The 20047-nt window shown below is 50.4% G+C and overlaps 1 protein-coding gene across 1 annotated transcript in view; it reads right to left on the bottom strand.

Moving 5' to 3' along the window:
• The window catches only part of LAMA5 (laminin subunit alpha 5), a 160883-nt gene that overhangs the window by 56246 nt on the left and 84590 nt on the right, over positions 1-20047 (bottom strand). The window contains exons 8-22 of the mRNA XM_077831882.1: positions 18141-18259; positions 17138-17228; positions 16281-16415; positions 15919-15981; positions 14348-14488; positions 12759-12896; positions 11728-11862; positions 10620-10754; positions 6772-6909; positions 6423-6475; positions 6065-6164; positions 5442-5494; positions 2887-2992; positions 2067-2166; positions 1459-1615 (exon numbers count right to left, since the gene is read on the bottom strand). Coding sequence (XP_077688008.1) covers positions 1459-1615; positions 2067-2166; positions 2887-2992; positions 5442-5494; positions 6065-6164; positions 6423-6475; positions 6772-6909; positions 10620-10754; positions 11728-11862; positions 12759-12896; positions 14348-14488; positions 15919-15981; positions 16281-16415; positions 17138-17228; positions 18141-18259 — 1664 coding nt within the window. The remainder of the gene's footprint in view (positions 1-1458; positions 1616-2066; positions 2167-2886; positions 2993-5441; positions 5495-6064; positions 6165-6422; positions 6476-6771; positions 6910-10619; positions 10755-11727; positions 11863-12758; positions 12897-14347; positions 14489-15918; positions 15982-16280; positions 16416-17137; positions 17229-18140; positions 18260-20047) is intronic.

Here is a 20047-nt window from a genome sequence, read left to right as displayed (position 1 = left end):
CATGGGTTCGCCACCCAAATGTCTGCAGAGAGGCTGCAAATGGAAATCACAGAGTTCTCTCCTACACTTGAAATACTACCAACCAGCAATGCCGACTGAAGACACCCCCGAGAGATGTGTCCACTTATTCAAGAGCTGCCACGTGGCCTTGATTCAGAAAAGCATCCCTGTCTCGGAAAACACTTAAGCATGTGCTTAACATTAAGCACATGCTAAAGTCCTATGGACTTTCGCAGGTTCTAAGCACATGCTTAAGTGCTTTCCTGTGCCAGGGCTCAAGGGACCAAGAGGAGGTTTGCCAATCAAACCCTCCATGGGCATGATAAACTGGCTGTGATAAAGGAGGGCTGTTCCCTTGAGAAAATATACTGGCAAGGGACGCTAAAGACTAGGTTTTAGGGTTAAAGCTCCACGGTCACAGCCTGAGCTTCTTGCTCAAGGGCACATTGGAATGAGCTTGCACGGAAGAGGGGCAAAAGCCACACACCTGCCTGACTTAACGCCAGTGGAGTCTCTAATGCAGCCAGTGGATACCAAACAAAGCCAGCAGCAAAGTGAACAACTCACTTAACAGTCTTTGGTTGCTCGGCCTGGGATTTTCAAAAGGAGCCCAGAGGAGTTAGGTGTCCAGCCCCCACCAGACTTCTGTGGGAATCTGGAGCCTAACTCCCTTCAGCCCCTTTGAAAACCCAGCCTAGCCTAGCAACAAAGCAAAGCAAAGAATTTTCTAGCTGCAGGTGGAGAGAGAGCAAGGGTCAGGATAAAGAACCTGCTACACAGGACAACCCTGTATGGCTGCTATATAACCGCCCTGTCCCTCCTCCGACACACACTCAACATTCTGATAGGGGCGGTGCAGATGGAAGGTTCGCAGAGGGAAAAGCTGGAGGGAGCAATGTGAGTGGCTGTTACAGCCTCGCCCCTAGGGACCATGTAGAAAATCATCTACACTCAACAACTGTCCAGGCAAAGCAGCCACAAAGGGCATAAGCTGCGTAGGGTAATAGGGAAGGAGTGGCTTCCTTCTTGGGGTCGGGGAGAGGGAGTTACGTAGAGCGTGGCAGGAAAGAGAAGAGCAGGTGAAAGGGCCCTAAGGAAACCTGCGGGCATTGTATAGAGAAAGCCCCATAGGAGGCTTCCCAGTAACTGGATTAGGATACATAGATCATACAGCCAGAAGGGACCACTGTGATCCTCTAGTCTGACCTCCTGAGCAGGGCTTCCTGAATTAGGATATCTCCTCTCATCAGTCTATTCCGTCTCTAATGCTACAGGAAATATCTGCACAAACAGACTATATTTACACTGCACTGTTTGTTCTGGCCACCACATGACCTTGGGTTTAGAGCAGCTCTTTGGGTTAAAATAAGACGCACGTCTACAGCGCTTCAAATGGTTAGCCTTCTGCGTCCTCTCCCGGTAGGGAGCCCAGGCTGGGGCTAGGCCCGTAAATCATACCTGAATGGGAGACATCTGAGCATATCCTCTCCAGCTGAAATTCTCAAACTCCAGGGGGTTGTAGCCAAAGCGAACGGCCCGGCCGTCCAGCGTGGTGCCTTCTTCCAACTCTAATTTCAGATGGTGGAGATCAGGGAAATAATGGTCCCTTGCAGGCCTGGAGAAAGAGAGTCAATAGGTATAATTACAAGCCTGGTTTCCACAGTCCAGGGAACTCACTTCACACTACTCCCACGATTGGCTGCATCCTGGAGGGCCCCCAAGAAGCCAGCAAATGGGATGGTGTCTGCACCTGTCAGCTCCATATCAATGCTGTATGGGACTCCCTCTTCCCAATAATGGGGAGAGAAGCTGGAGTGGAGTTTACTTCTTTCCAGCTGTTCAGGGATGGAAGGGGCAGGAAAGGAGGGTCCCCAACAAGGGGTGAACACGCTAGGGTGTAGATGTGTGGCAGCAGTTGTGGTGACAGAGGGTGGGAGGCGTGCGCAGCCTCCAGAGTTCCAAGGCCATGGCCCGCTAGCTGGGGAGGGGGCGCTGGAGAAGTCTCCAGCTGAAGGAACAAGGAGCGAACACACCAAGCAGCTCTGTAGTGACAGCCAGCCTCTTACAGGGTGCATGTCGGGCCTTGTGTATTCTGCCTGCAGTGACAGGCTCCGGTCCTCGCCTCGCACGCCGTCCCGATGGACCCACCAACGTCGCACCGGCAGCCTGTGGACAGGAAACACGTGTTTACATTCCACAGACATTAATGAGCTCCGAATAGCACTAATCAAAGTCGCACGCCAAAGGGTGGGGCCACCGAGGTCTCTATTTTTATTCCATTGTATCCATTTTCATGTTGGCTCGGACCCTGCTTGGATCAGCTTCTCTTCCAGCGCAGCGCTGAGCTATTTCAAGACTGCTGGTGGCTGCTGAGAAGAACACAGGCCTGCCAATCCTCTCAGTGAGCCCTCCAAGCTCCGACCTGGCCTCTAAACCCAAACCCCTTCAGCAGCCCTGCTCACCGCCGATCCCCCAGCATCGCCACCGCTGTAGCGCATCACTGAGGGGGACGGCATCGCGCAGGGCGACAGGCAGCGGCAGCCTCTGCTGCTTCGCCCCTCATCACCGGCATTAATGTGCACACAGGGAAACAGAAGTACAAGCTTGTAAGGCAAGTAGTAAAGTCCAGGCATCCACCTTCATCTGGTTCCCCTCCCATCCTTAGTGGGAGGTGAGTGAACGAGTGGATCATTTGATCCACTCCGGTCAAAATCAGGTGCTCAAATTCTATCACTTCTGGTAGAACAGCCCAATCCTCTGCTCTCACCCACTTTGTTTTCCAGGCCTCCGTACTCTGTCCCACAGAACCCAGACATGTAGCTCCTCTGCTCGGTTTTCCACCAGCTGGCAGATCTAGCACCTCATGAAAGAGAGAAGGGTACGCACCTTGACAGCCAAAGTAATTTGCATGGTCCAGGTTGAAGGATCCATCCTTACACGTAGAACACAACTGGCCGCAGACGCTGGGTTTGCAGAAACACTGCCCATTGTCCTAGGAGACAACCAGGTTAGTCAGCGCCCCATGGGCATGGCTCTGCCCCTCCTCAACACTCAGCACAACCAAGCCAGCATTCGAGAGAGGAAGGATGGTGCAGTAGTCAAGGCACAGGCCTGGCACTCTGGAGACCCAGGTTCAATCCCCAGGTCTGTCAGAGCTTCCCTAGGAAAACGTGAGACTAAGTTCCCTGCTTGTACACTGAGCTAACAGCACTGCCCTACCTCACCGGGTGTTGTGAAGAGAAATCCAGTAACGACTGCGGGGTGCTCAGACGCTAACACAATGGGGTGGGTCCTGGTCCATGAGTAGGGCTCGTAAGCACTCCCGTAATGCAACCAATAAATGATACTGTACTGGGGCCAGATCAATACCTAAGGTTAGACTATTTAACAGCATGGTGAACATACAAGAAAGGAAGCACTTGACTCCCCTTACAAACAGCTAAATCCTTGTTATAATGTGCCCACTGCCACAGACTTAATGGAGAGCAATACCATTTTACCTAGGATAGGCAAGCAGTATGGGGTAGGGAGGGATAGATCAGTGGTTTGAGCACTGGCCTGCTAAACTCAGGGTTGTGAGTTCAATCCCTGAGGGGGCCATTTAGGGATCTGGGGCAAAAATTGGTGATGGGTCCTGCTTTGAGCAGGGAGTTGGACTAGATGACCTCCTGAGGTCCCTTCCAACCCTGATATTCTACGATTCTATGCGAGCTGCCTTGGGGAGATAATTCGGCCTTGCCTCACTGAGGAGTGTCTGTGCTGTTACAGCTACACCATTGTAACTGCCCTGGGGCCTTCCCCCAATGCAGATGCACTGCCCTGGTGTAAAAGGGGGCTGGGGCCAGAGCAAAATCACGATTTACACAAGCGCAGCATGTCTACACCGGGGTTTGCACTAGTAGAGCTGTCTCGGGGCACCACCACCACTGGCTATAACTCCCACTCTCGACAAGACTTTAGTGACAATCCCTTAACACAAGCTACCATGGAACATTCCTTAGGAAAACCACAGTCTTCATCAAGTCCATGGGCAGCAGGATGTAGCTGAGGTCCACCATATTATTCAGAGACCTTTATCTTTCCCCAGCCCCACAGATACAACAAAGACCGTGATGGCTACTGAGAAGACTGCACGTCTGCCACCCCTGTCAAATAACTCTGCAGTCTCCCTCCAAGGCTTCTGCCAAAGATTTTCCAGCTAGCTTGGGCTCTGAGTGGGTTACTACATAGTAAGATTGCAAATTCTTTGGGGTAGAGACTGTCTTTTTGTTGTACAGCACCTAACACAAGAGGGCCCTGGTCCTTAGGTGCTACTGCAATACACACACAATAATAGGACTCTTCCATTTCTCGTAGGCCAAAGCACAAACTCTGAATGACCGTATGTCTTCTTCCCTCAATCCTGATGTAGGCTCTAAACCAGGGGTGGGCAAACTTTTTGGCCCAAGGGCCACATAGGGGTTGCAAAACTGTATGGAGGGCTGTGCCTACCCAAACAGCCTGGCCCCTGCCCCCTATCCGACCCCCTCCCACTTCCCGCCCCCCGACTGCCCCCCTCAGAACCCCTGACCCATCCAACCCCCCTGCTCCTTGTCCCCTGATCACCCCCTCCCGGGACCTCCCACCCTGTCTCCTGACTGCCCCGATCCCTATCCACACCCCCACGCCCTAACCGCCCCCCCAGGACCCCACCTCCATCCAACCTGCCCTGCTCCCTGTCCCCTGACTGCCTCAACCCCTATCCATACCCGCCAGGACTCCCATGCCTATCCAGCCCCCTTGCTCCCTCCCCTGACTGCCCCCCGCCCCCCACAAACCTCCGCCCCATGCAAATGCCCTCTGCTCCCTGTCTGCCCCCCAGGGCTCCCTGCTCCTTATCCAACCCCCCGGCCCCCTTACCATGCTACTCAGAGCAGCATGCCTGGCAGCCATGCCACCCGGCCGGAGCCAGACATGCTGCCCTGCAGAGTGTTAGCGGCACTGCGAGGTGAGGCTGTGGGGGAGGGGGAACAGCAGGGGAGGGCCCGGGGGCTAGCCTCCCCGGCCAGGAGGTCAGGGTCCGGGCAAGACGGTCCTGCGGGCCGGATGTGGCCCACGGGCTGTAGTTTGCCCACCTCTGCTCTAAACCCAGGTCCTCATGCAAGTCCAGGCTGCTGCACCACATCAACAGGATGGAGAAGATCGAGGGGGTCAATGTGGATAAATGATCTCTAGTTTCAGCTTGACAAAGGGCACCCAGAACTCACCGGTGCAACCTCTGAGCAGACAGCGTCAGGACAGGACACTGTGTAAACCGAGAGTGGTTCTGCGGGAGCCAGGTTTGGAGAGCTCCAGCTGTTACACACATGAAGGGCTTTTTTCTAACTCTAAAGGGAGCATGTGGGGGAGAAGGAATGGGAGGGAATCTAGTTCTACACAGGGAACTTTGGGGGTGATCTTACTTGCTGACATTCTGCAACTCCACTGATGGTGCCCTTGGTATCACACTGACAGCCTGAAGAGAGAGAGAGAGACACTATTAAAAACTCTCAGATTGACACCAACGTTCCTTGCAGCAGAGGAAACCAGACATGATAGAAGCCAAGAGGATGGAGAGAGGAAATAAACCAGCTCTTGGCTTCTGCTATGGATGGAAACTAACCAGAGTAGGACAGACTAAGGGCTGGATTTTCAGACAGCCTCAAGCTTGCCCTGGATGTTGCACATGGACGTTTGTAAGCGCACATTCCTGTTTTACGCACGTAAAACCTGTATTGGTGTGAAGTCTGAGGGAAAGGCTGAGTCTGATCCTGGCAGAGAGCTGGCAAAACAAATCCTTGGATCCATTCTTTTCTAAAGGGTCCCAGGTTGGGCCCATCCCCCCTGTTAAATGTGGATCACAAAATCAGTCCCGTCACTTGGGATGCTAACTCTTCGTGTCATTACTGAAGGTGGAAATGATGGGAATGGAGAAAAGGGAATCATATCTACTCGGAGATGGCCTCCCAAGGCCTAGGTTTGGGCCTTAAACCTCTAGAGGAACAGACTGCCTCCCAAAGACTCCTCTTATACGTAAGTTCCTTACTTGTGCATCCATGGGGGTTATCTGGAGTCAGGTTCCAGTAGAGCGGTTTGCACCGGTCACAAGCTGGACCTTCGACATATGCCCGACACGCACAGGAACCCTGAAAAAAGAGGGGAAAAACAAGGATTAGGCGAGAACGCCAGGGGCTCAAGCAGCATCACAGAACCTGCAGCTCAGGGGACAAATGAGAGGTCTACTACTCTGCAGAGCAGGAAGCTGCCGTTCTCTGCATTGCACCTGGAGCAGAGCCTGTGACACAGTAGGAAATTCTGAGACCAGAGAAGAAAAACAAGTGAGGTTTGCAGGAAAGGAAACCCAAAGCAGCCCACAGAGACTGAGGGGCACATGAAGTACTCACCGGAGACAGGGAAGGGTCTGCAGTTGCTAACCCTGCTGGGTTACAGGAGCCCACTGCAAGAAAAAGCACAGCTTGTAGCAGGTTTAAAATAGATCCCTTAATGCTCCAAGTCATCCTGTGCGTACACGGAGAAACTGTTCATGGAGCAGATTGTTGGGGGGGGGGGGGTTTCTTTTGTGTTTAAGCTTTCGCTGGGTTGATGACTGGCCTGCGTATTTATTAGCGTGTTTTTAAACACAGTGCTCCGAGTGTTGGCTGGTACAGTCAGCTGGGCTTGAGGGTGTAGTGAGAAGCCCTGGACGAATGTGCTGTACCAAGTCATGCAGGAAGAGGAGGAAGACAATGCTACCTTCACAATGTGGAAATCCATATGCCCCTGGCATGCAGGTGTCACAGCGCAGTCCAGCCACTTTGGGGCGACAGCTGCACTGTCCAGTTTCCTGATCACATGTGCCGTGGAGAGAGCCCTCTGGGGAGCACTGGCAAGCTGCAGGTGAACAGGGAAAGGTGGGCAGTCAGGCTGAGAGCTGCAAGGCAACAGGGACTCACGGCCCAGATTAAAATAAAAGCATTTGTTTTAAACAGAAAACAAAGCAGGAACGTAGTTCTTTAAACACTCCCATCCCCACCATGCTTGGTGCATTTCGGCTAGAGGGCGCAAAGTGGGGATAACATAATGCAGTTTCCCGCAGAGTCAGCAGCCTCGGAAACTGAACTCAGGACTAGTAATCTGAAAGCATGAGGGTCCACTGCCAGAGCCAGACTGAGCCCTGTTAGCTCAAAGGTGGTAAGTGACTTATATGTGGTCCATAGAATGGCTCGGAAAATGTTCCCTCCTCTCCCTCAATAACATTTTTACCCAATCTTTCTTTCCTTTTTTTTTTTTTTTAAATAATTTGTCAACATTTCCCAATTTCCACTTTCCAGTGAAAAACCAAACATTTATTTATTTATTTATTTTCCAGAAACCCTTGATTAGGAAATGCCACCACAGCGCCTCCTGGAAACTGTAGTTCAGACTGCCTCACGCTACCAGTCTCACCTCTATGGGCTATGCTCCCCAGCTAGACTACATTTCCCATGAGTCACCAGTCTCCCCCTCTTGCTGACCCACCATGGTGCATCCTGGGAGATGTAGTCCTGCTGGGAACCTGGCCCATAGAAGAAAAACAGGGGCACTAAGCTACCCTCTCTGCCTGACTCTCTCTATAGCTAGACCAGCCAATTAATAAACCTCCTCAGACATGACGTATAAAGTTTAATTACAACAAATGTTTTACTTCAGCGGACACATGTCTCTCACATTCAACGTTTGACAATTAAAATCAAAAGCACACAGGCTAGTGAGAACAACAAAAACCATGTAGTTTATCACATACATGGTGAGGGCCAATTACACCCAACATCTGAGAGCAGCATTCAGTTGTCAAGGCCTGGGGCCACGAGTTCTCAAATAGCACCCGTGGAACATGACGCACCGGGATGGGCCAGCGTGTAGTAATGAGCTAGTAGCACAGATGCAAAAATATTTGCTAATTTAGAACAAAAAGTCCTGGAAAAGAGCTGGGAAATGATTGTGCTGCTTCCTGCCAAGAGCTGGGACTGGATAAAGGGAGATGGATCACTTCACAATTGCCCTTGTCCTGTTCGTCCCCTCTGAAGCATCTGGCACCGGGCACTGTGGGGCTAGATGGACCATTGGTCTGACCCAGTAGGGCCATTCTTACGCTCCTGGACAACCTGCTTCTGTCTAATGCATATCGAAATCTCACTGCCCTTTCAACTTAAATGTCACCCAGCAGACGTGTAGCCGTCGTCAACTAGCCTGGTCCCAGACAGATTCAGCCCTCTCGCTTCCAGTCACCTCTCAGATGCTTGTGGACGTATTTCTAGTAAGTGTGCCAATGTCTTTGACACCTAACTGGCCTCCTCCAACAGCAAAACATCCTTAGTATTGGAAAAACAATGGAGGATTTTCAAATTCCGGCTTACTGCCCTCTCTCAGTTCGTCTATTTTTTAAATCCCATTTGCACTTCAGCTGTTATTTCTTTCATCTAAAGAAATAAAGAGGCTGCTGCACCCCAGAGACACAATTTGATCCCAGCCTCCAGCCTCTTCAAGGGCATAGTGCCGGCATCACTTTTTGCTGCGAACGCTAAGCCAGCTGGCTGCCACCCAGGCTTCTACATTTAGCACCATGCAAAAGGCGCGATGCTGCTGTTTTGTTGCTTCAGGGAAATTGTATCACAGAACATCTTTTTAATGAGCGGTAAATTCTTGCTGGGAGGCACAAGTGTACATCTGGCTTTCCAGTCTGATTGGTGGCGGGGGCAGAGAGGGAGATTCTGCCCAGGGCATGACAGGGATAGTTAATAATACACACTGCACTGCAGCCACCTGCACTAATGCAGGGGCATGATTCATATGAATAGCACCGCCCTACGTGCTTGATCCAAAGCCCTTTGAAGTCAATGGAAAGACTTCAATTGGCTTTGGATGGGGCCCCACGCAAGTAGACCCACTGAAAATCAGGGTTGGATGGGGGAGTTACATGAAATTAACAGGCCTGATTCTCATTTAATTCTCACCTCTTTTCCCTTACTGTAGCCCCACTGGCTTCAGCAGACTTCCTGCGGATTTAGGCTGGTGTAACTGAGAGCAGAGTGAGACACAGTGGGCTCGCACAGACAGTAAGGGGCTACTCGTGGAGTACAGGCAGCAGCACTGGGCTTTCTGGGTACATCTACACTGCAATAAAAAGCCCACAGCACTGCCTCAGAGCCCAGGTCAGCTGACTCAGGCTCATGGGGCTCAGGCAGGAGGGTTACAAATTGCAGTGTAGAAGTTCAGGCTCTGAACGTTTACACTGCAATTTTATAGCTCCGCTGCCCAAGCCCTGTGAGCCCAAGCCAGCTGACCCAGGCTAGCCACAGCCATGCCCTCGGTCTTTTATCACAGTGTACACGTACCCACAGAGGGCATTCTGATCCTGGCAGAGGATCTATCCGAGTGATGTCACAGCTGGGGAATCCGGAGAGCAGGGTGTTAATGAGAGGTGTGCATTTAAAACTTGCTGCAACTAAACCTTTTGGCTAAGGGATAAAAACCAAGTATTAACATTTTGCCTTCAGAGCAATTAAAAAGAAGATCTTCATCGCATTTTATAAACGCTTTACAAGCCGGTCGTTTCCTGGCCTGTCTGAAGCTGGAGGCGGTTCAGTACAATCCCCAGGGAGGCCTATGTTTCCTCAACTGGGCTGGTGGGTTCGGTCTCTTGGTTTTCCAGCATTCACAGTCAGCAGCTAAGAACAGCTTTGATGCGCTCGAGCCATGAGAACTATCAGGCTGGCTCTGTCAGAACGGCCCTGTGTTTTGATTCTGCTGGGGTTTGCGCCCTCGAGTTTTGCTCAGGGAACTCAGCCGCAATGGTGGCTTTACCTCAAAATTATGCAAGACCTCAGAGCTTTACACAGCTTCTGCTTGAGGCCAGAAATCCCTCCTCAGCACCTGAAACCTGGCCCAGGTGGAGTGATATATATTTGCGAATCCCGCCTTAAATCTTTGGTTCTGAAGTGAAATCTGAACATACAGTTTGGCATTTTATTCTGAAAGCACAGCACAGCTCAAAACATGTTACTTGAATAAGATACTTGACTAGAGATGGTCAAACACTGGAACAAACTGGAGTAATTCAGTGTGCATTTCTCCTTCAGTCTGTGCTGGTTTTGGGGGGAGAGGGCTATAATTCTGGCTTTTGGTATGTCCCATGGAAATTCAGATCTGTATTTTGCAAATCCAATCCTAAAACACTCCATGTATCTGGGGGCTGGGACACCAGAATGGGCGGACCTGGGCCCTTGTAATTAACAATTACCAATGAACTCTATGGGACAGACACCATGGCCTTTGGATTAGCATTAGCAATTGAGACAAACTGCAAGAGAAAACGCTTTTGTGGGAGAACGTATTTATTCCAATAGGAGAAGAGTAAGTAATAAAAATTGACTCCTCCAGTAATAAAGACCCAGTCTGGATTCTAATATAAAGCTGGGCCCTGGGGAGATGAGAGAACAGGGTGGGGTCAAGCCAAAGCAATGCAAAGCATGTAGCAGCATGTATCATTCCCTGTCTGGAACACACTGCTTCTACTCTGCAAGACCATAAGAAAAATCTTCCATGTGAAGGGAGTTACTCACGTGTGCAGCTGGGGTACCCATAGAATCCTGGTGCACACTGGCTACAGGTGTGCCCGGCGTAGTTAGAATGGCACCGGCACTGACCAGCTGGGCTACAGTTGTTATCCACTGAGCCCCGGGGATCACAGGAGCAAGCTGCAAAAGAAGGGCACACGAATAAAGAGAGGTTTGAGAAGGGGGACTAGCGAGCACAGAGACAAATAATCAGACCCGAGTCTTTTCATCTCTGCATCACTAGTTGTGTCAATCAAGCACAGATTTGTAGCAACCCAAAGCATTCCCACTGGATGGCTATTCAGCGATCAAGGTGAACCGAGTGACAGTTCTCGCTCTTCAGTTCTCAGTGGACAAATCCCCACTTCACAAACACACACAAAATTCACTGCCGTTTTCATTTATTTGGCCCCATTGTTAGCATCTGCAGTGGGACCTGGAAGCTGACCACTCACAGAAACGGTCCTTTTAGAGCAGAGTCGGAGATTGAGAGATGGCGCAGGGCGAGAGTGTAAAACTTGTAACTGGCATTATCTGTGCAGACCTGTCATTCCGCTCCGAGGGATCTCTTCGGTATTGTTCCCCAGAACTAAATTTCCTTTTAAAAAACCATCACAGTACCATGGGACACTTCTCCCTGAAGTCACATCCAAACCAGGAAAAAAGCCTCCAGGATTTTACAGTCCATTCAAAGCTCACCAACAGGAGGAAGTTCAGTAGGTTAATGTGTAAATACAAAAAAAAAAAAAAAAACATGCTTGGAAACAGTATCAGAACAGGAGTTCCATCGAGAAAGACGGACTGATAATGACAGCTTTGTGCTCCAAACACTGACACCATTAAGGACATCCAAGTCTGCACCATTTATAAGGCAAATCAAGGGGGTTTGAGCTGAGATTTTAAAAGTGACTAGTGATTTTGGGTGCCCACTTTACAGCACCTCTAAAGGGTCGTGACTTTCAGAGGGTGGGAGCTCAGCACTTCCTGTAAGTCAGGTCCCACTAAGGGGTCTCAAGGCGAGTACCCAAAAAACGAGGCCCTCAAAATCATCTGCTGACACTCAATCCCATCCGCATCTCTTCCCCGCCCCCGCAACCCATCGTTTCCACCATACCTTGGCAACGAGGGTAGGAATGATATCCCATGCTGCACTGATCACAGCGAGGCCCATCAAACTCAGGCCTACAGAAACATCTCCCACCTGAGTCGCAGCCTCCTGGCAGCGTCCCAACAGCACTGCATCCGCACACTGCAAAGCAGAGAAAAGCCCGTGGGGAAGGGGTCTGGAGCTACGTCACCCAGAGCACGGAGCAAAGCTCAAGGTACAACAGGGAGGAAATTTTTAAGCCAGAGTGAGAACGTTGGCACTAAGTGCCCAAGACGAGTGTTGGGTGCACTGCTCAGTGCTTGAATACTGAGTGTTTGCATCCCTTCACTAGCTCCCTTTTCTCCATCACAGCAAACTGTTTCTCTTCACTTTCAAGGTCCTTTATGGCCTCTCCCCACCCTATCTACCATCTCGCACAGCCTAGTGAGATGTCAACTCCCACCTCCCCGTTGGCCCCCGATGTATCCATTGCCCATTTGTTACATTTTCACCCAGCTGCCCAAGCCTTGGGAGGAATTCGACATAAACTGCCGTACAACTAATGCATTTGCCTTCTCCAAAACCCTCCTGTGCTGTGATCCCTACACGGTTAGGCCGCTGGTGGGCTGAGATGACTGCACTAATATTGTCTCTGTTTCCTTGTTCTCCCCACTTTGTCAGTATCCACCTACTGGTCCTGTCTTATACCTAGACTGTAAGCTCCTCAGGGCAGGGACTGGTTTTTTTGTTGTTGTTGTTGTTGTTGTTCTGCATCTGCAAAGCGCCTAGCACAACAGGTCCTGGGCTATGACTGGGCTGCTACGCACTCTGGGAATACAAATAATAACTAACAGTAAGTGACTAGACAGGAGTGATTTGCTCTCAGTAGACTGCCCACCTGCTCTCCTGTGACAGTGGGGGGGTCCCTCAATTGCAGAAACAGATATTGTGCTTTCTGCCACAACACAAATAAATAATACTAAGTCCAGAGGGTAAACATCCACCTCTCCCCACAGCAGGGAATCCTGCCCATCTGAGAAGGAAGAAGAGTTACGCACATTGGCAGAGAGGGTAGTTGAAGTAGCCGGGTGCACACTGGTTACATGAATACCCTTCGAATCCAGTTCGGCACAGGCACTGGCCGGTCTCGCTGTCGCAGGTGCCATCGTACTGGCCAGAGCCTGAACACTGGCAAGCTGGAAAAGAATAATGGAGCCCCGTGACCTGCTGCGCCTGCTAGTCCCTGCGGCGCTGGAGGAATCAGGAGGCACCTTTGCTGTTTCACAGCCCTGGCTAATCCCAACACAGCATCAGGCCTCCTATTAGAGGCTACCCAGATTCAAACTCTTTGGGGTAGCAAGCCGAGTTTTCATGAGACGAATGCAACTGGCGGGGAGGTAGAGGGGTGTCTGTGTGTGCGTCTCCATCCTGGGGCACTTTGCCAGGCAGGGGAAGGTCAGAAATTGGGGGGAGAGGGGGTGTTTCAAGGAAGAGCAGTGAAGCCATGGGGCCAAAGCTCTGGTTTATTAGAATCTGAAGCTGAAATGCCTGCCTGTTCCCCAAAGCCCAAGGAGGAGTTCTGCAGGGTGGGCACGGCCTGGAGCAGCTGTGGGCTCTGCACTGGAATAAGCCCCCAGATTCACCATCCTTGGGCTTAAAACTCTCAGCCCCTTTAGGAACCAGCAGAAAGCATCTCCTCACTGCAGTGAAAGGAAGCCCAGGCCTTTAGCTACTTTTCCTCCCCAGCCTGCCTGTGCTCTCTCAGGCATCCTGCCTCCTCATTAACAGGCCATCAGCCTGGGTGGAAGCAGAAAGGTCAGTGACAGAGGGACCATGTGGAAGGACCCCCATGGATCCGGAGGAGGCAGCGGGCTGGCAATAGGGGTTGGGGGATGGAAAGAAAAGGATCAGGAGCTTCAGGTGCGCATGGGGGGGTGGGGAGAGATCAAGGTGCTTTCTCAGAGGCTCAGACAGAGACGAGGGAGCCCTGTGCAGGCTGAACCCAAGTCCTGTATACCGGCCTACTGGATGAGCAGGGCTGCCCTGGGGGCCTCATTGGACTCATCTCCCAAGATTGGGCCAGAATAATAAAGTCTCATCTGTGCGAGAATTACAGCTAAAAGGCCCCCCTCCCTGCCCAAGATTTTAGTCCTGGGAGCTCACTAGGTGTCGACTCCAGAGGCCTTTGCTAACAGTGTTAAACCCCGAGCAGCCCCAGTGCCTCTCAGGATGCAGGAGAAGCAGATATAAAATAAACTGACATTTGAATGGGGGAATATTGGGGGGGGAGGGGAGAGAGAGAGAGAAATGTAACCCAAAGTGACCCCTCATCCATTGAGCAGTTGAAGAAACCATGTGGGAATGGCCGTAATGCACTGTACTGCCGGAGCATCCGAGCCCGCTGTTGAACTGATGGGGAATTCCTGCAGAGTACCCCAGCCAGGGGAAGGGAATCCAGCCGGGTCAAGGCTGTTCTGGCAAATCTCAGCTAAAGTCAAGGGAATTTGTCACTTGAAGCAGGACTGAGGAATTCTCCTTTTCCAGCAAGGAGAGGGGTGTGTGCTTCTAGCAGTGCGGTTCAGAGCAGCCGCCAGAGACATTTGCAAGAACATCAAGAAAACCGGCATGATAGGCCCCAGTCACTCACGCTGACAGCCAGGTCCGTAGTGCCCAGGTGCACACTGATCACACTGAGCTCCCTGAAAGTTGGGTTTGCACACACACATTCCCCTTCGAGAGTCTTTGCGGCAGGCATTCCCTTCCGTCCCGGCAGCGTTGCAATCGCAGTCTGCAAAGGGGGCGACATGAACAAAAGGCACTTAACAAATCTCCGCCAGCTGACAGCCTGGGCCCATGGGCAAAGCACAGGACAGGGAACCAGAAACTCCTAGCTTCAAACCCTAGTTCTGCCAATAACTCTCTGTCAGTTCCTCTCTCTATGTCTCTCAGCAGGAGCTCTGGCTAGAATGCCTTCTGTAAATGGGGATGAAGCTTTGTTCACAGGATGCTGTGATGATTCCTTATAGGACAGCCCCATTGCCCAAGGGTCTTGTGAGGAGACCTTAAACCTTCAGATAATCAAGGCAGCTGCTCCATCAGGTCTCAAGGGCTGGCTCACAGCAGCATCCCCCAGTTACACGGTGTACTCTGGTTACCCCAAGGCTGAACAGCACTTCAGAGATCCACAGAGCTGGGATGCACGAGAGCGCGAACCCAGCAGAGCTCAGGCAAGTTGGATTCTCTTGGCACCTTGGTCTCCCTGGTCCATGAAAAGGGGGTGGGGCAAGAGAAGAGATGGGGAGAGGAAGGCAGAAGGGGTGGGAAACAGAGGGAAAGAGAGATTCCAGCTCAGCAAAGAAAAACCTGCCTGGAAAATAACAGAGATTAAAATATCAGAGGGAAGAAAAAGGTTATCTGTAGTAAACGTGAAACAATGGAGAAGTCTGTGGGAAAAGCAAAGAGACCCAAAAAGACTGGGGAGATGAGTCATGAGCTTGCAGGGTTAGAATTCTATGAGAGAGAGGCTGGAGGGAGAGGAAGGGAAAGGACGGGAGAGAGACAGCAAGTGATTTTACACAAAGTTTGCTGCCAAGCATTAAACTACCATGGTCACATTCAGACTAGAAGCACATGCCCCGCAAGGCAGATTTGCAGCAGTGGAAGGTGTTGGCAGAGGGTTTAGAAGTTCCCCCAATGCCTAAGAAAATGAGTACATGCAGATGTGGGAAAAGGATGGTCTCGTGGCTAAGGCATGAGACTGGGACTAAGGAGCACCTGGCTCAGTTTCCAGCCCTGCCACAGATTCCCTGTGATCTTGGACAGGTCCCTCAATCACAGATTTTAAGACCAGAGGAGACCATTGCAAACGTGTGATCTGACCTCCTGCGTAACACAGGCCAAAGAACTTCCCCCCAGAGACTCCTGCATGAAGCCCAAAACCGTTCTGTGCCTCTGTTCACCCGCCTGTAAGATAGGAATAATATCATTTCCCTTCTCCCTCCCTTTGCTGTGTCATTGGCAACTGTAAACTCTTTGAGCCAGGGATGGTCTCTTCCAACATGACTCTTTGGGGCTTACCAGAGAGGGACCCTGATGTCAGCTGGGGCCTATGTGCTACAATGATAATGAACACTAATAATAATAATAATAATAATAATAATAATAATTGCAGTATATGGAATGAGCTCAAAAAGAGATAAGGAAAACAGTAGGACTTACGTATTATCTGTCCAGCCGGAAGCACCTGTTCTCCAGTATCATTGTGAGAGAAAGCTGGAACAGCTGTGGGGAGACAGAGCCATTGCAAACATTACATCTGTGCTCAGTTCGAGCCCCACATTGGATCTGGCCCAAAACCAAACCGACTTAAAAAAAAATAATCAACACATGAGCAACATTCCTTCTGGATCCCGAAAGGTCACCTTCTTCCCAACTTGAAAAACGGGGGTGAAGATCCACGATTTAGCCCAAGGACTCCACCGCCCACTAACTCCCAGCTTCCCTGCCAAAGCAAGGCGCCAGGTTGGTCTGCAATTGCAGGTGCCGCTGATACAGCCCTCCCTTGCGAACAAGGCACTTACGATAGCAGTGTGGGAAGTCGGTGTATCCCTCTGCACATGCATTGCAGAGCTCCCCGGTGTAATTCGGCTTGCAGTAACAGCGACCTGTGAGGTCCTCACAGGTGCCATCGGTGAACTCCAAGTCACAGTTACAACCTGGAGAGGGACAGGGAGAGGGAGAAGTCACTTGGAGCTCCCATTACCGAGAGAGACCCTCATTTCCCAGTCTGTGTTCACACAACACAAGAGATTTCTAATAGCAACAACCAGGCTAGCAGCATAACTAAAAAGTTTGAGATACATACAGCGCAGTCCCTTTCAAAAATAAAAGGTGCGTCTGTCTCTTTAAAACGGTTCAAGCTTGGTGGAGCTGCTGCAGTCATCTTGGAATCGCTGCATTGCAGGATCTGAGGGGAGGCTGCGAACAGCTGGGCTCTGCCCCTCAGGATCTTGCTTCTGAAAGGGTGGCAATTCTGGCTGCATTACAGCTAGGGCAGGCTCTGCTGAGGATGGAAAAAGCCACCAAACCAAGTGGCAGAACCAAACCCACCAAGACTGCCAGAATGATCTGGATTTCCCACAGAGACATGCATAAGCATCTCCTGCTTCAGAAAGTCATCCTCTATTGGGTCAGACATTTCCACCCCTTTCAGGCCTTTGAACGTGCATCCACAGCGGATTGCAACAACAGACACACACTCCTTCTGCATGAGCCTTTATGAGATCATGCAGTTTGTGCATGCAAGACAGGTGGCCATGCACATTTTAAGGCTGGCTGGACAATCAGCCCCTGATGGTCCACAGCACCAAACACCCCACCGTTCGACAGTGTGGGCTGCTCTCCTCTAGCTATTAAATGAAAGGCAGCCCATACTCACGGTAGCAAATGTAGGGCGAGTCTATCGAATGGTCAGGGGATTTATAGTATCCAGGGATGCACCTCTCACAGTTGATGCCAGTTGTATGATGCTGAAAAACAGTTGAGTAGAAGGGCATCAGTTACTCTGCCATCAGGAAGGAAACCATGGTCATCGACCAGACTATAGTACCAGGTAGCTTCACGACAGGGTAACATTAGGAAAGCAAATAAAGGAAAGAACAAAGATTGCTCAAAACTCCACTCATGATGGGTTGAAACTCAGTCCTTGTGAATCTTCCAAACAAGCCTGGTCTGGGTTTTAGCTCTATATCAGAACCCAGGCAAACTTTGGCTTCAGGGCTTGTTATTAAAGTTTCCCAGTTGCCTTGCATTCAGGAAGACAAAAGTAACCCATTTCGTAAAAGCACGGCTAGTACTGTACTACACAGGTCCCATGCCCCTATATGGTACTTGCTCTGAAATTAACCCGTCAAAGGGCTTTTGCATCGCCATGGTAAGACTTTAGTTAGGTGCTGAGAGAGTAGGAAGAGCAGCATGGTACTAATGCTTAAGAAGTGACAGACAAGTGATAGTATTTGGGCCCTGTAAATCAGGGTGGGATTTTTCAAAAGCACTAGAATTGGCCTAATTCTGCTCCCATTTGAAGTCAGTGGTCAAACTCCCATTGAGTTCAATGGAAGTGGAGTAAGGCCGATGCCCAGGGCGTATGAAGATCCCACCCACCCTTAATGCATTAGCCATGCATGTCCAAGGTTACGCTAACAGACAGGTGCCCACGAACTATCCCACCACTCCTGCCACTGGTGCATGATCCTTTATCCTGATGCCAAGAGCCCAGATTTCCTGGGAAACTAACAGAAAACATGAGAACTCCTGATTTGCTTGTTGCCCACCATGCAGAACTACAATTCAGGTTAACAATACAGCCACAGAAAACAGGACACCTGACAGTCCATCATGTTACAGCAACAATGTGCAATCCCCCCCCGCCCCCGGCATACCTGACATTCTATGCAGACACCTCCCCCTTTATACTGGTCATCGTAATTTTTGCTGGCCTTGTGTCGATCGACCTCTGGATCATAGTAGCAGTCGTAGGCATGACCATTGCAATTGCAAGCTGAAAGTATAAAGAGACAGGAGCTCAGTGGGTATGCTCCTCTGGGTTACTGATCACTATTCTCCGATGAAACAGTTAACTGATGTATTTCAGCTCCCTCTTCTCCACTCCCTGATGAAGGTTGAGAGGGGTTGAATAAGTCTGTATTGCATGGGGATTGCATTCAAATGAGGAATGAAGCTCAAAAGGGGATGAAGGGCCAGTTAATCACTCAAGCTTTCAGATGTCTCCAGTCTGCAGATCAAGGCTGGACACCTAGGGAGAACAGGCATTATAGCAGGGCTTTGGCATTTTCTGCAACCAGAAAGCACAGAGGCACAAATTGAAAAGAGGCAAGCCCGAACATGGTGGGAGGGGAGAAAGGGAAGTTATTCAAACTTTTGGGCCCCCAAATTGGTTTGGAGCATACATACAGGCCAGTTCTCAATGTTATCCAATTAGAGAGGGGCTGAGCTGTGAAGTTCAAACACATGGTGAGAAAGTGTTGGGTGGGTTTTTTTTTTAAATCCATGGGAGCAAGATCCAACAGCCCATTGCAGAGTCCCTATATTTATGAGATCATGTGATTTAACTGAGCTTCATGCTTCACTTTCCCAGCCCAGCATGAATTCCAGGGTTGGCATCTACTGAAGGGTTCTGGCTACACAAATAAATATGTAAGTAGATCTGAATGCAATTTATCTTCAGAGCAGGACTGAGCAATCAGGATGATGCACAAAGTTTAGGACAGAGGCAGGAAGGGGACCAGAATTAGCACTCAGTACAGATTAAGCGGATATCATTGTAGAAGCCTTCACAGAACAGAATAATCCAGAACACAGACCGCTCCTCTTCCTATACTTCTAGTTACGTTCACTAAGTCTGGTACTAAAATGCAGGGTGCCCATAGGGGTGGTCTGAAGGACTGGTAATGAGATTGTAAAACCCAGCAACAGTACAAGACAGCCTTTCAATGGAATTATGGCCACTTTCACTTCTAAATCACCGATTCAAGTCCCAATCAGGGTCTGCAGTGAGCAAAAGTTACCACCACCCAGGGGCTTGTCTGAAGTGGCTTAGTGAGCTCAGTCCAGTCCCCAGTGGAGAGAGGAACAAGTCACAAAAAACAACACTACAATCAATAGCTTTGCTACCAGTCACCCCAGAAGAAATGCAATCTCACCCCTCTACAGGGGATCCTTCCCGGTCAGGATTGTGGTTCATTGGTGGAGCAGCGTACGGGTCACTAGAAGCTTCCCTGGCCATGCTAGACGTTCTATGGATAAAGGACTTTACCTTCCAACGCTGACAATCCAGCCATTTACAGGAACATTGAATTCCCACCAAGGACCAACAGAGAGACTGCCCATAATGCCTGGAGAGGGAGATTTAATGCAAGGCCCCATCAGGGGCTCCAAGAGGGACTGTGCCATGGATTCCTTCCTCAAGCACCCTGGAGTGCAGGGGGCTCTGCATGCTGCTCCCCCTGCTGTGGCTGGTCAGCTCTGCAGCTCAGTAGACAAGAGGCATGGGGAAACACTGGGGGAGCAAGCTACATTAAGGCATATTTGCTGGGTGCACCACGTCCACGGCCAGCCAGCACAGAAAAGGTAACATTTTAACTCACTCCCCAGAAAACCAGTTCAAGCCCACAAAGCTTTAGGAATGGGATTCTAGGGCAGAGCTTTGGGGCCGACTGCAAAGCTTCCCATGCCTGGGGGCAGTGGAGTTTGTTCATTCCATGTTTTGCAACCACCTAAACAACTGGAAAAAGGGAAAAAAAGGAAAAAACCCAGCCCACATCCACCT

The sequence above is a fragment of the Eretmochelys imbricata genome, chromosome 13 (assembly GCF_965152235.1).
Source record: "Eretmochelys imbricata isolate rEreImb1 chromosome 13, rEreImb1.hap1, whole genome shotgun sequence".
In the NCBI taxonomy this organism is placed as follows: Eukaryota; Metazoa; Chordata; order Testudines; family Cheloniidae; genus Eretmochelys; species Eretmochelys imbricata.
The sequence above is the reverse complement of the archived record's forward strand: the minus strand, read 5'-3'. Positions and strand labels throughout refer to the sequence as shown.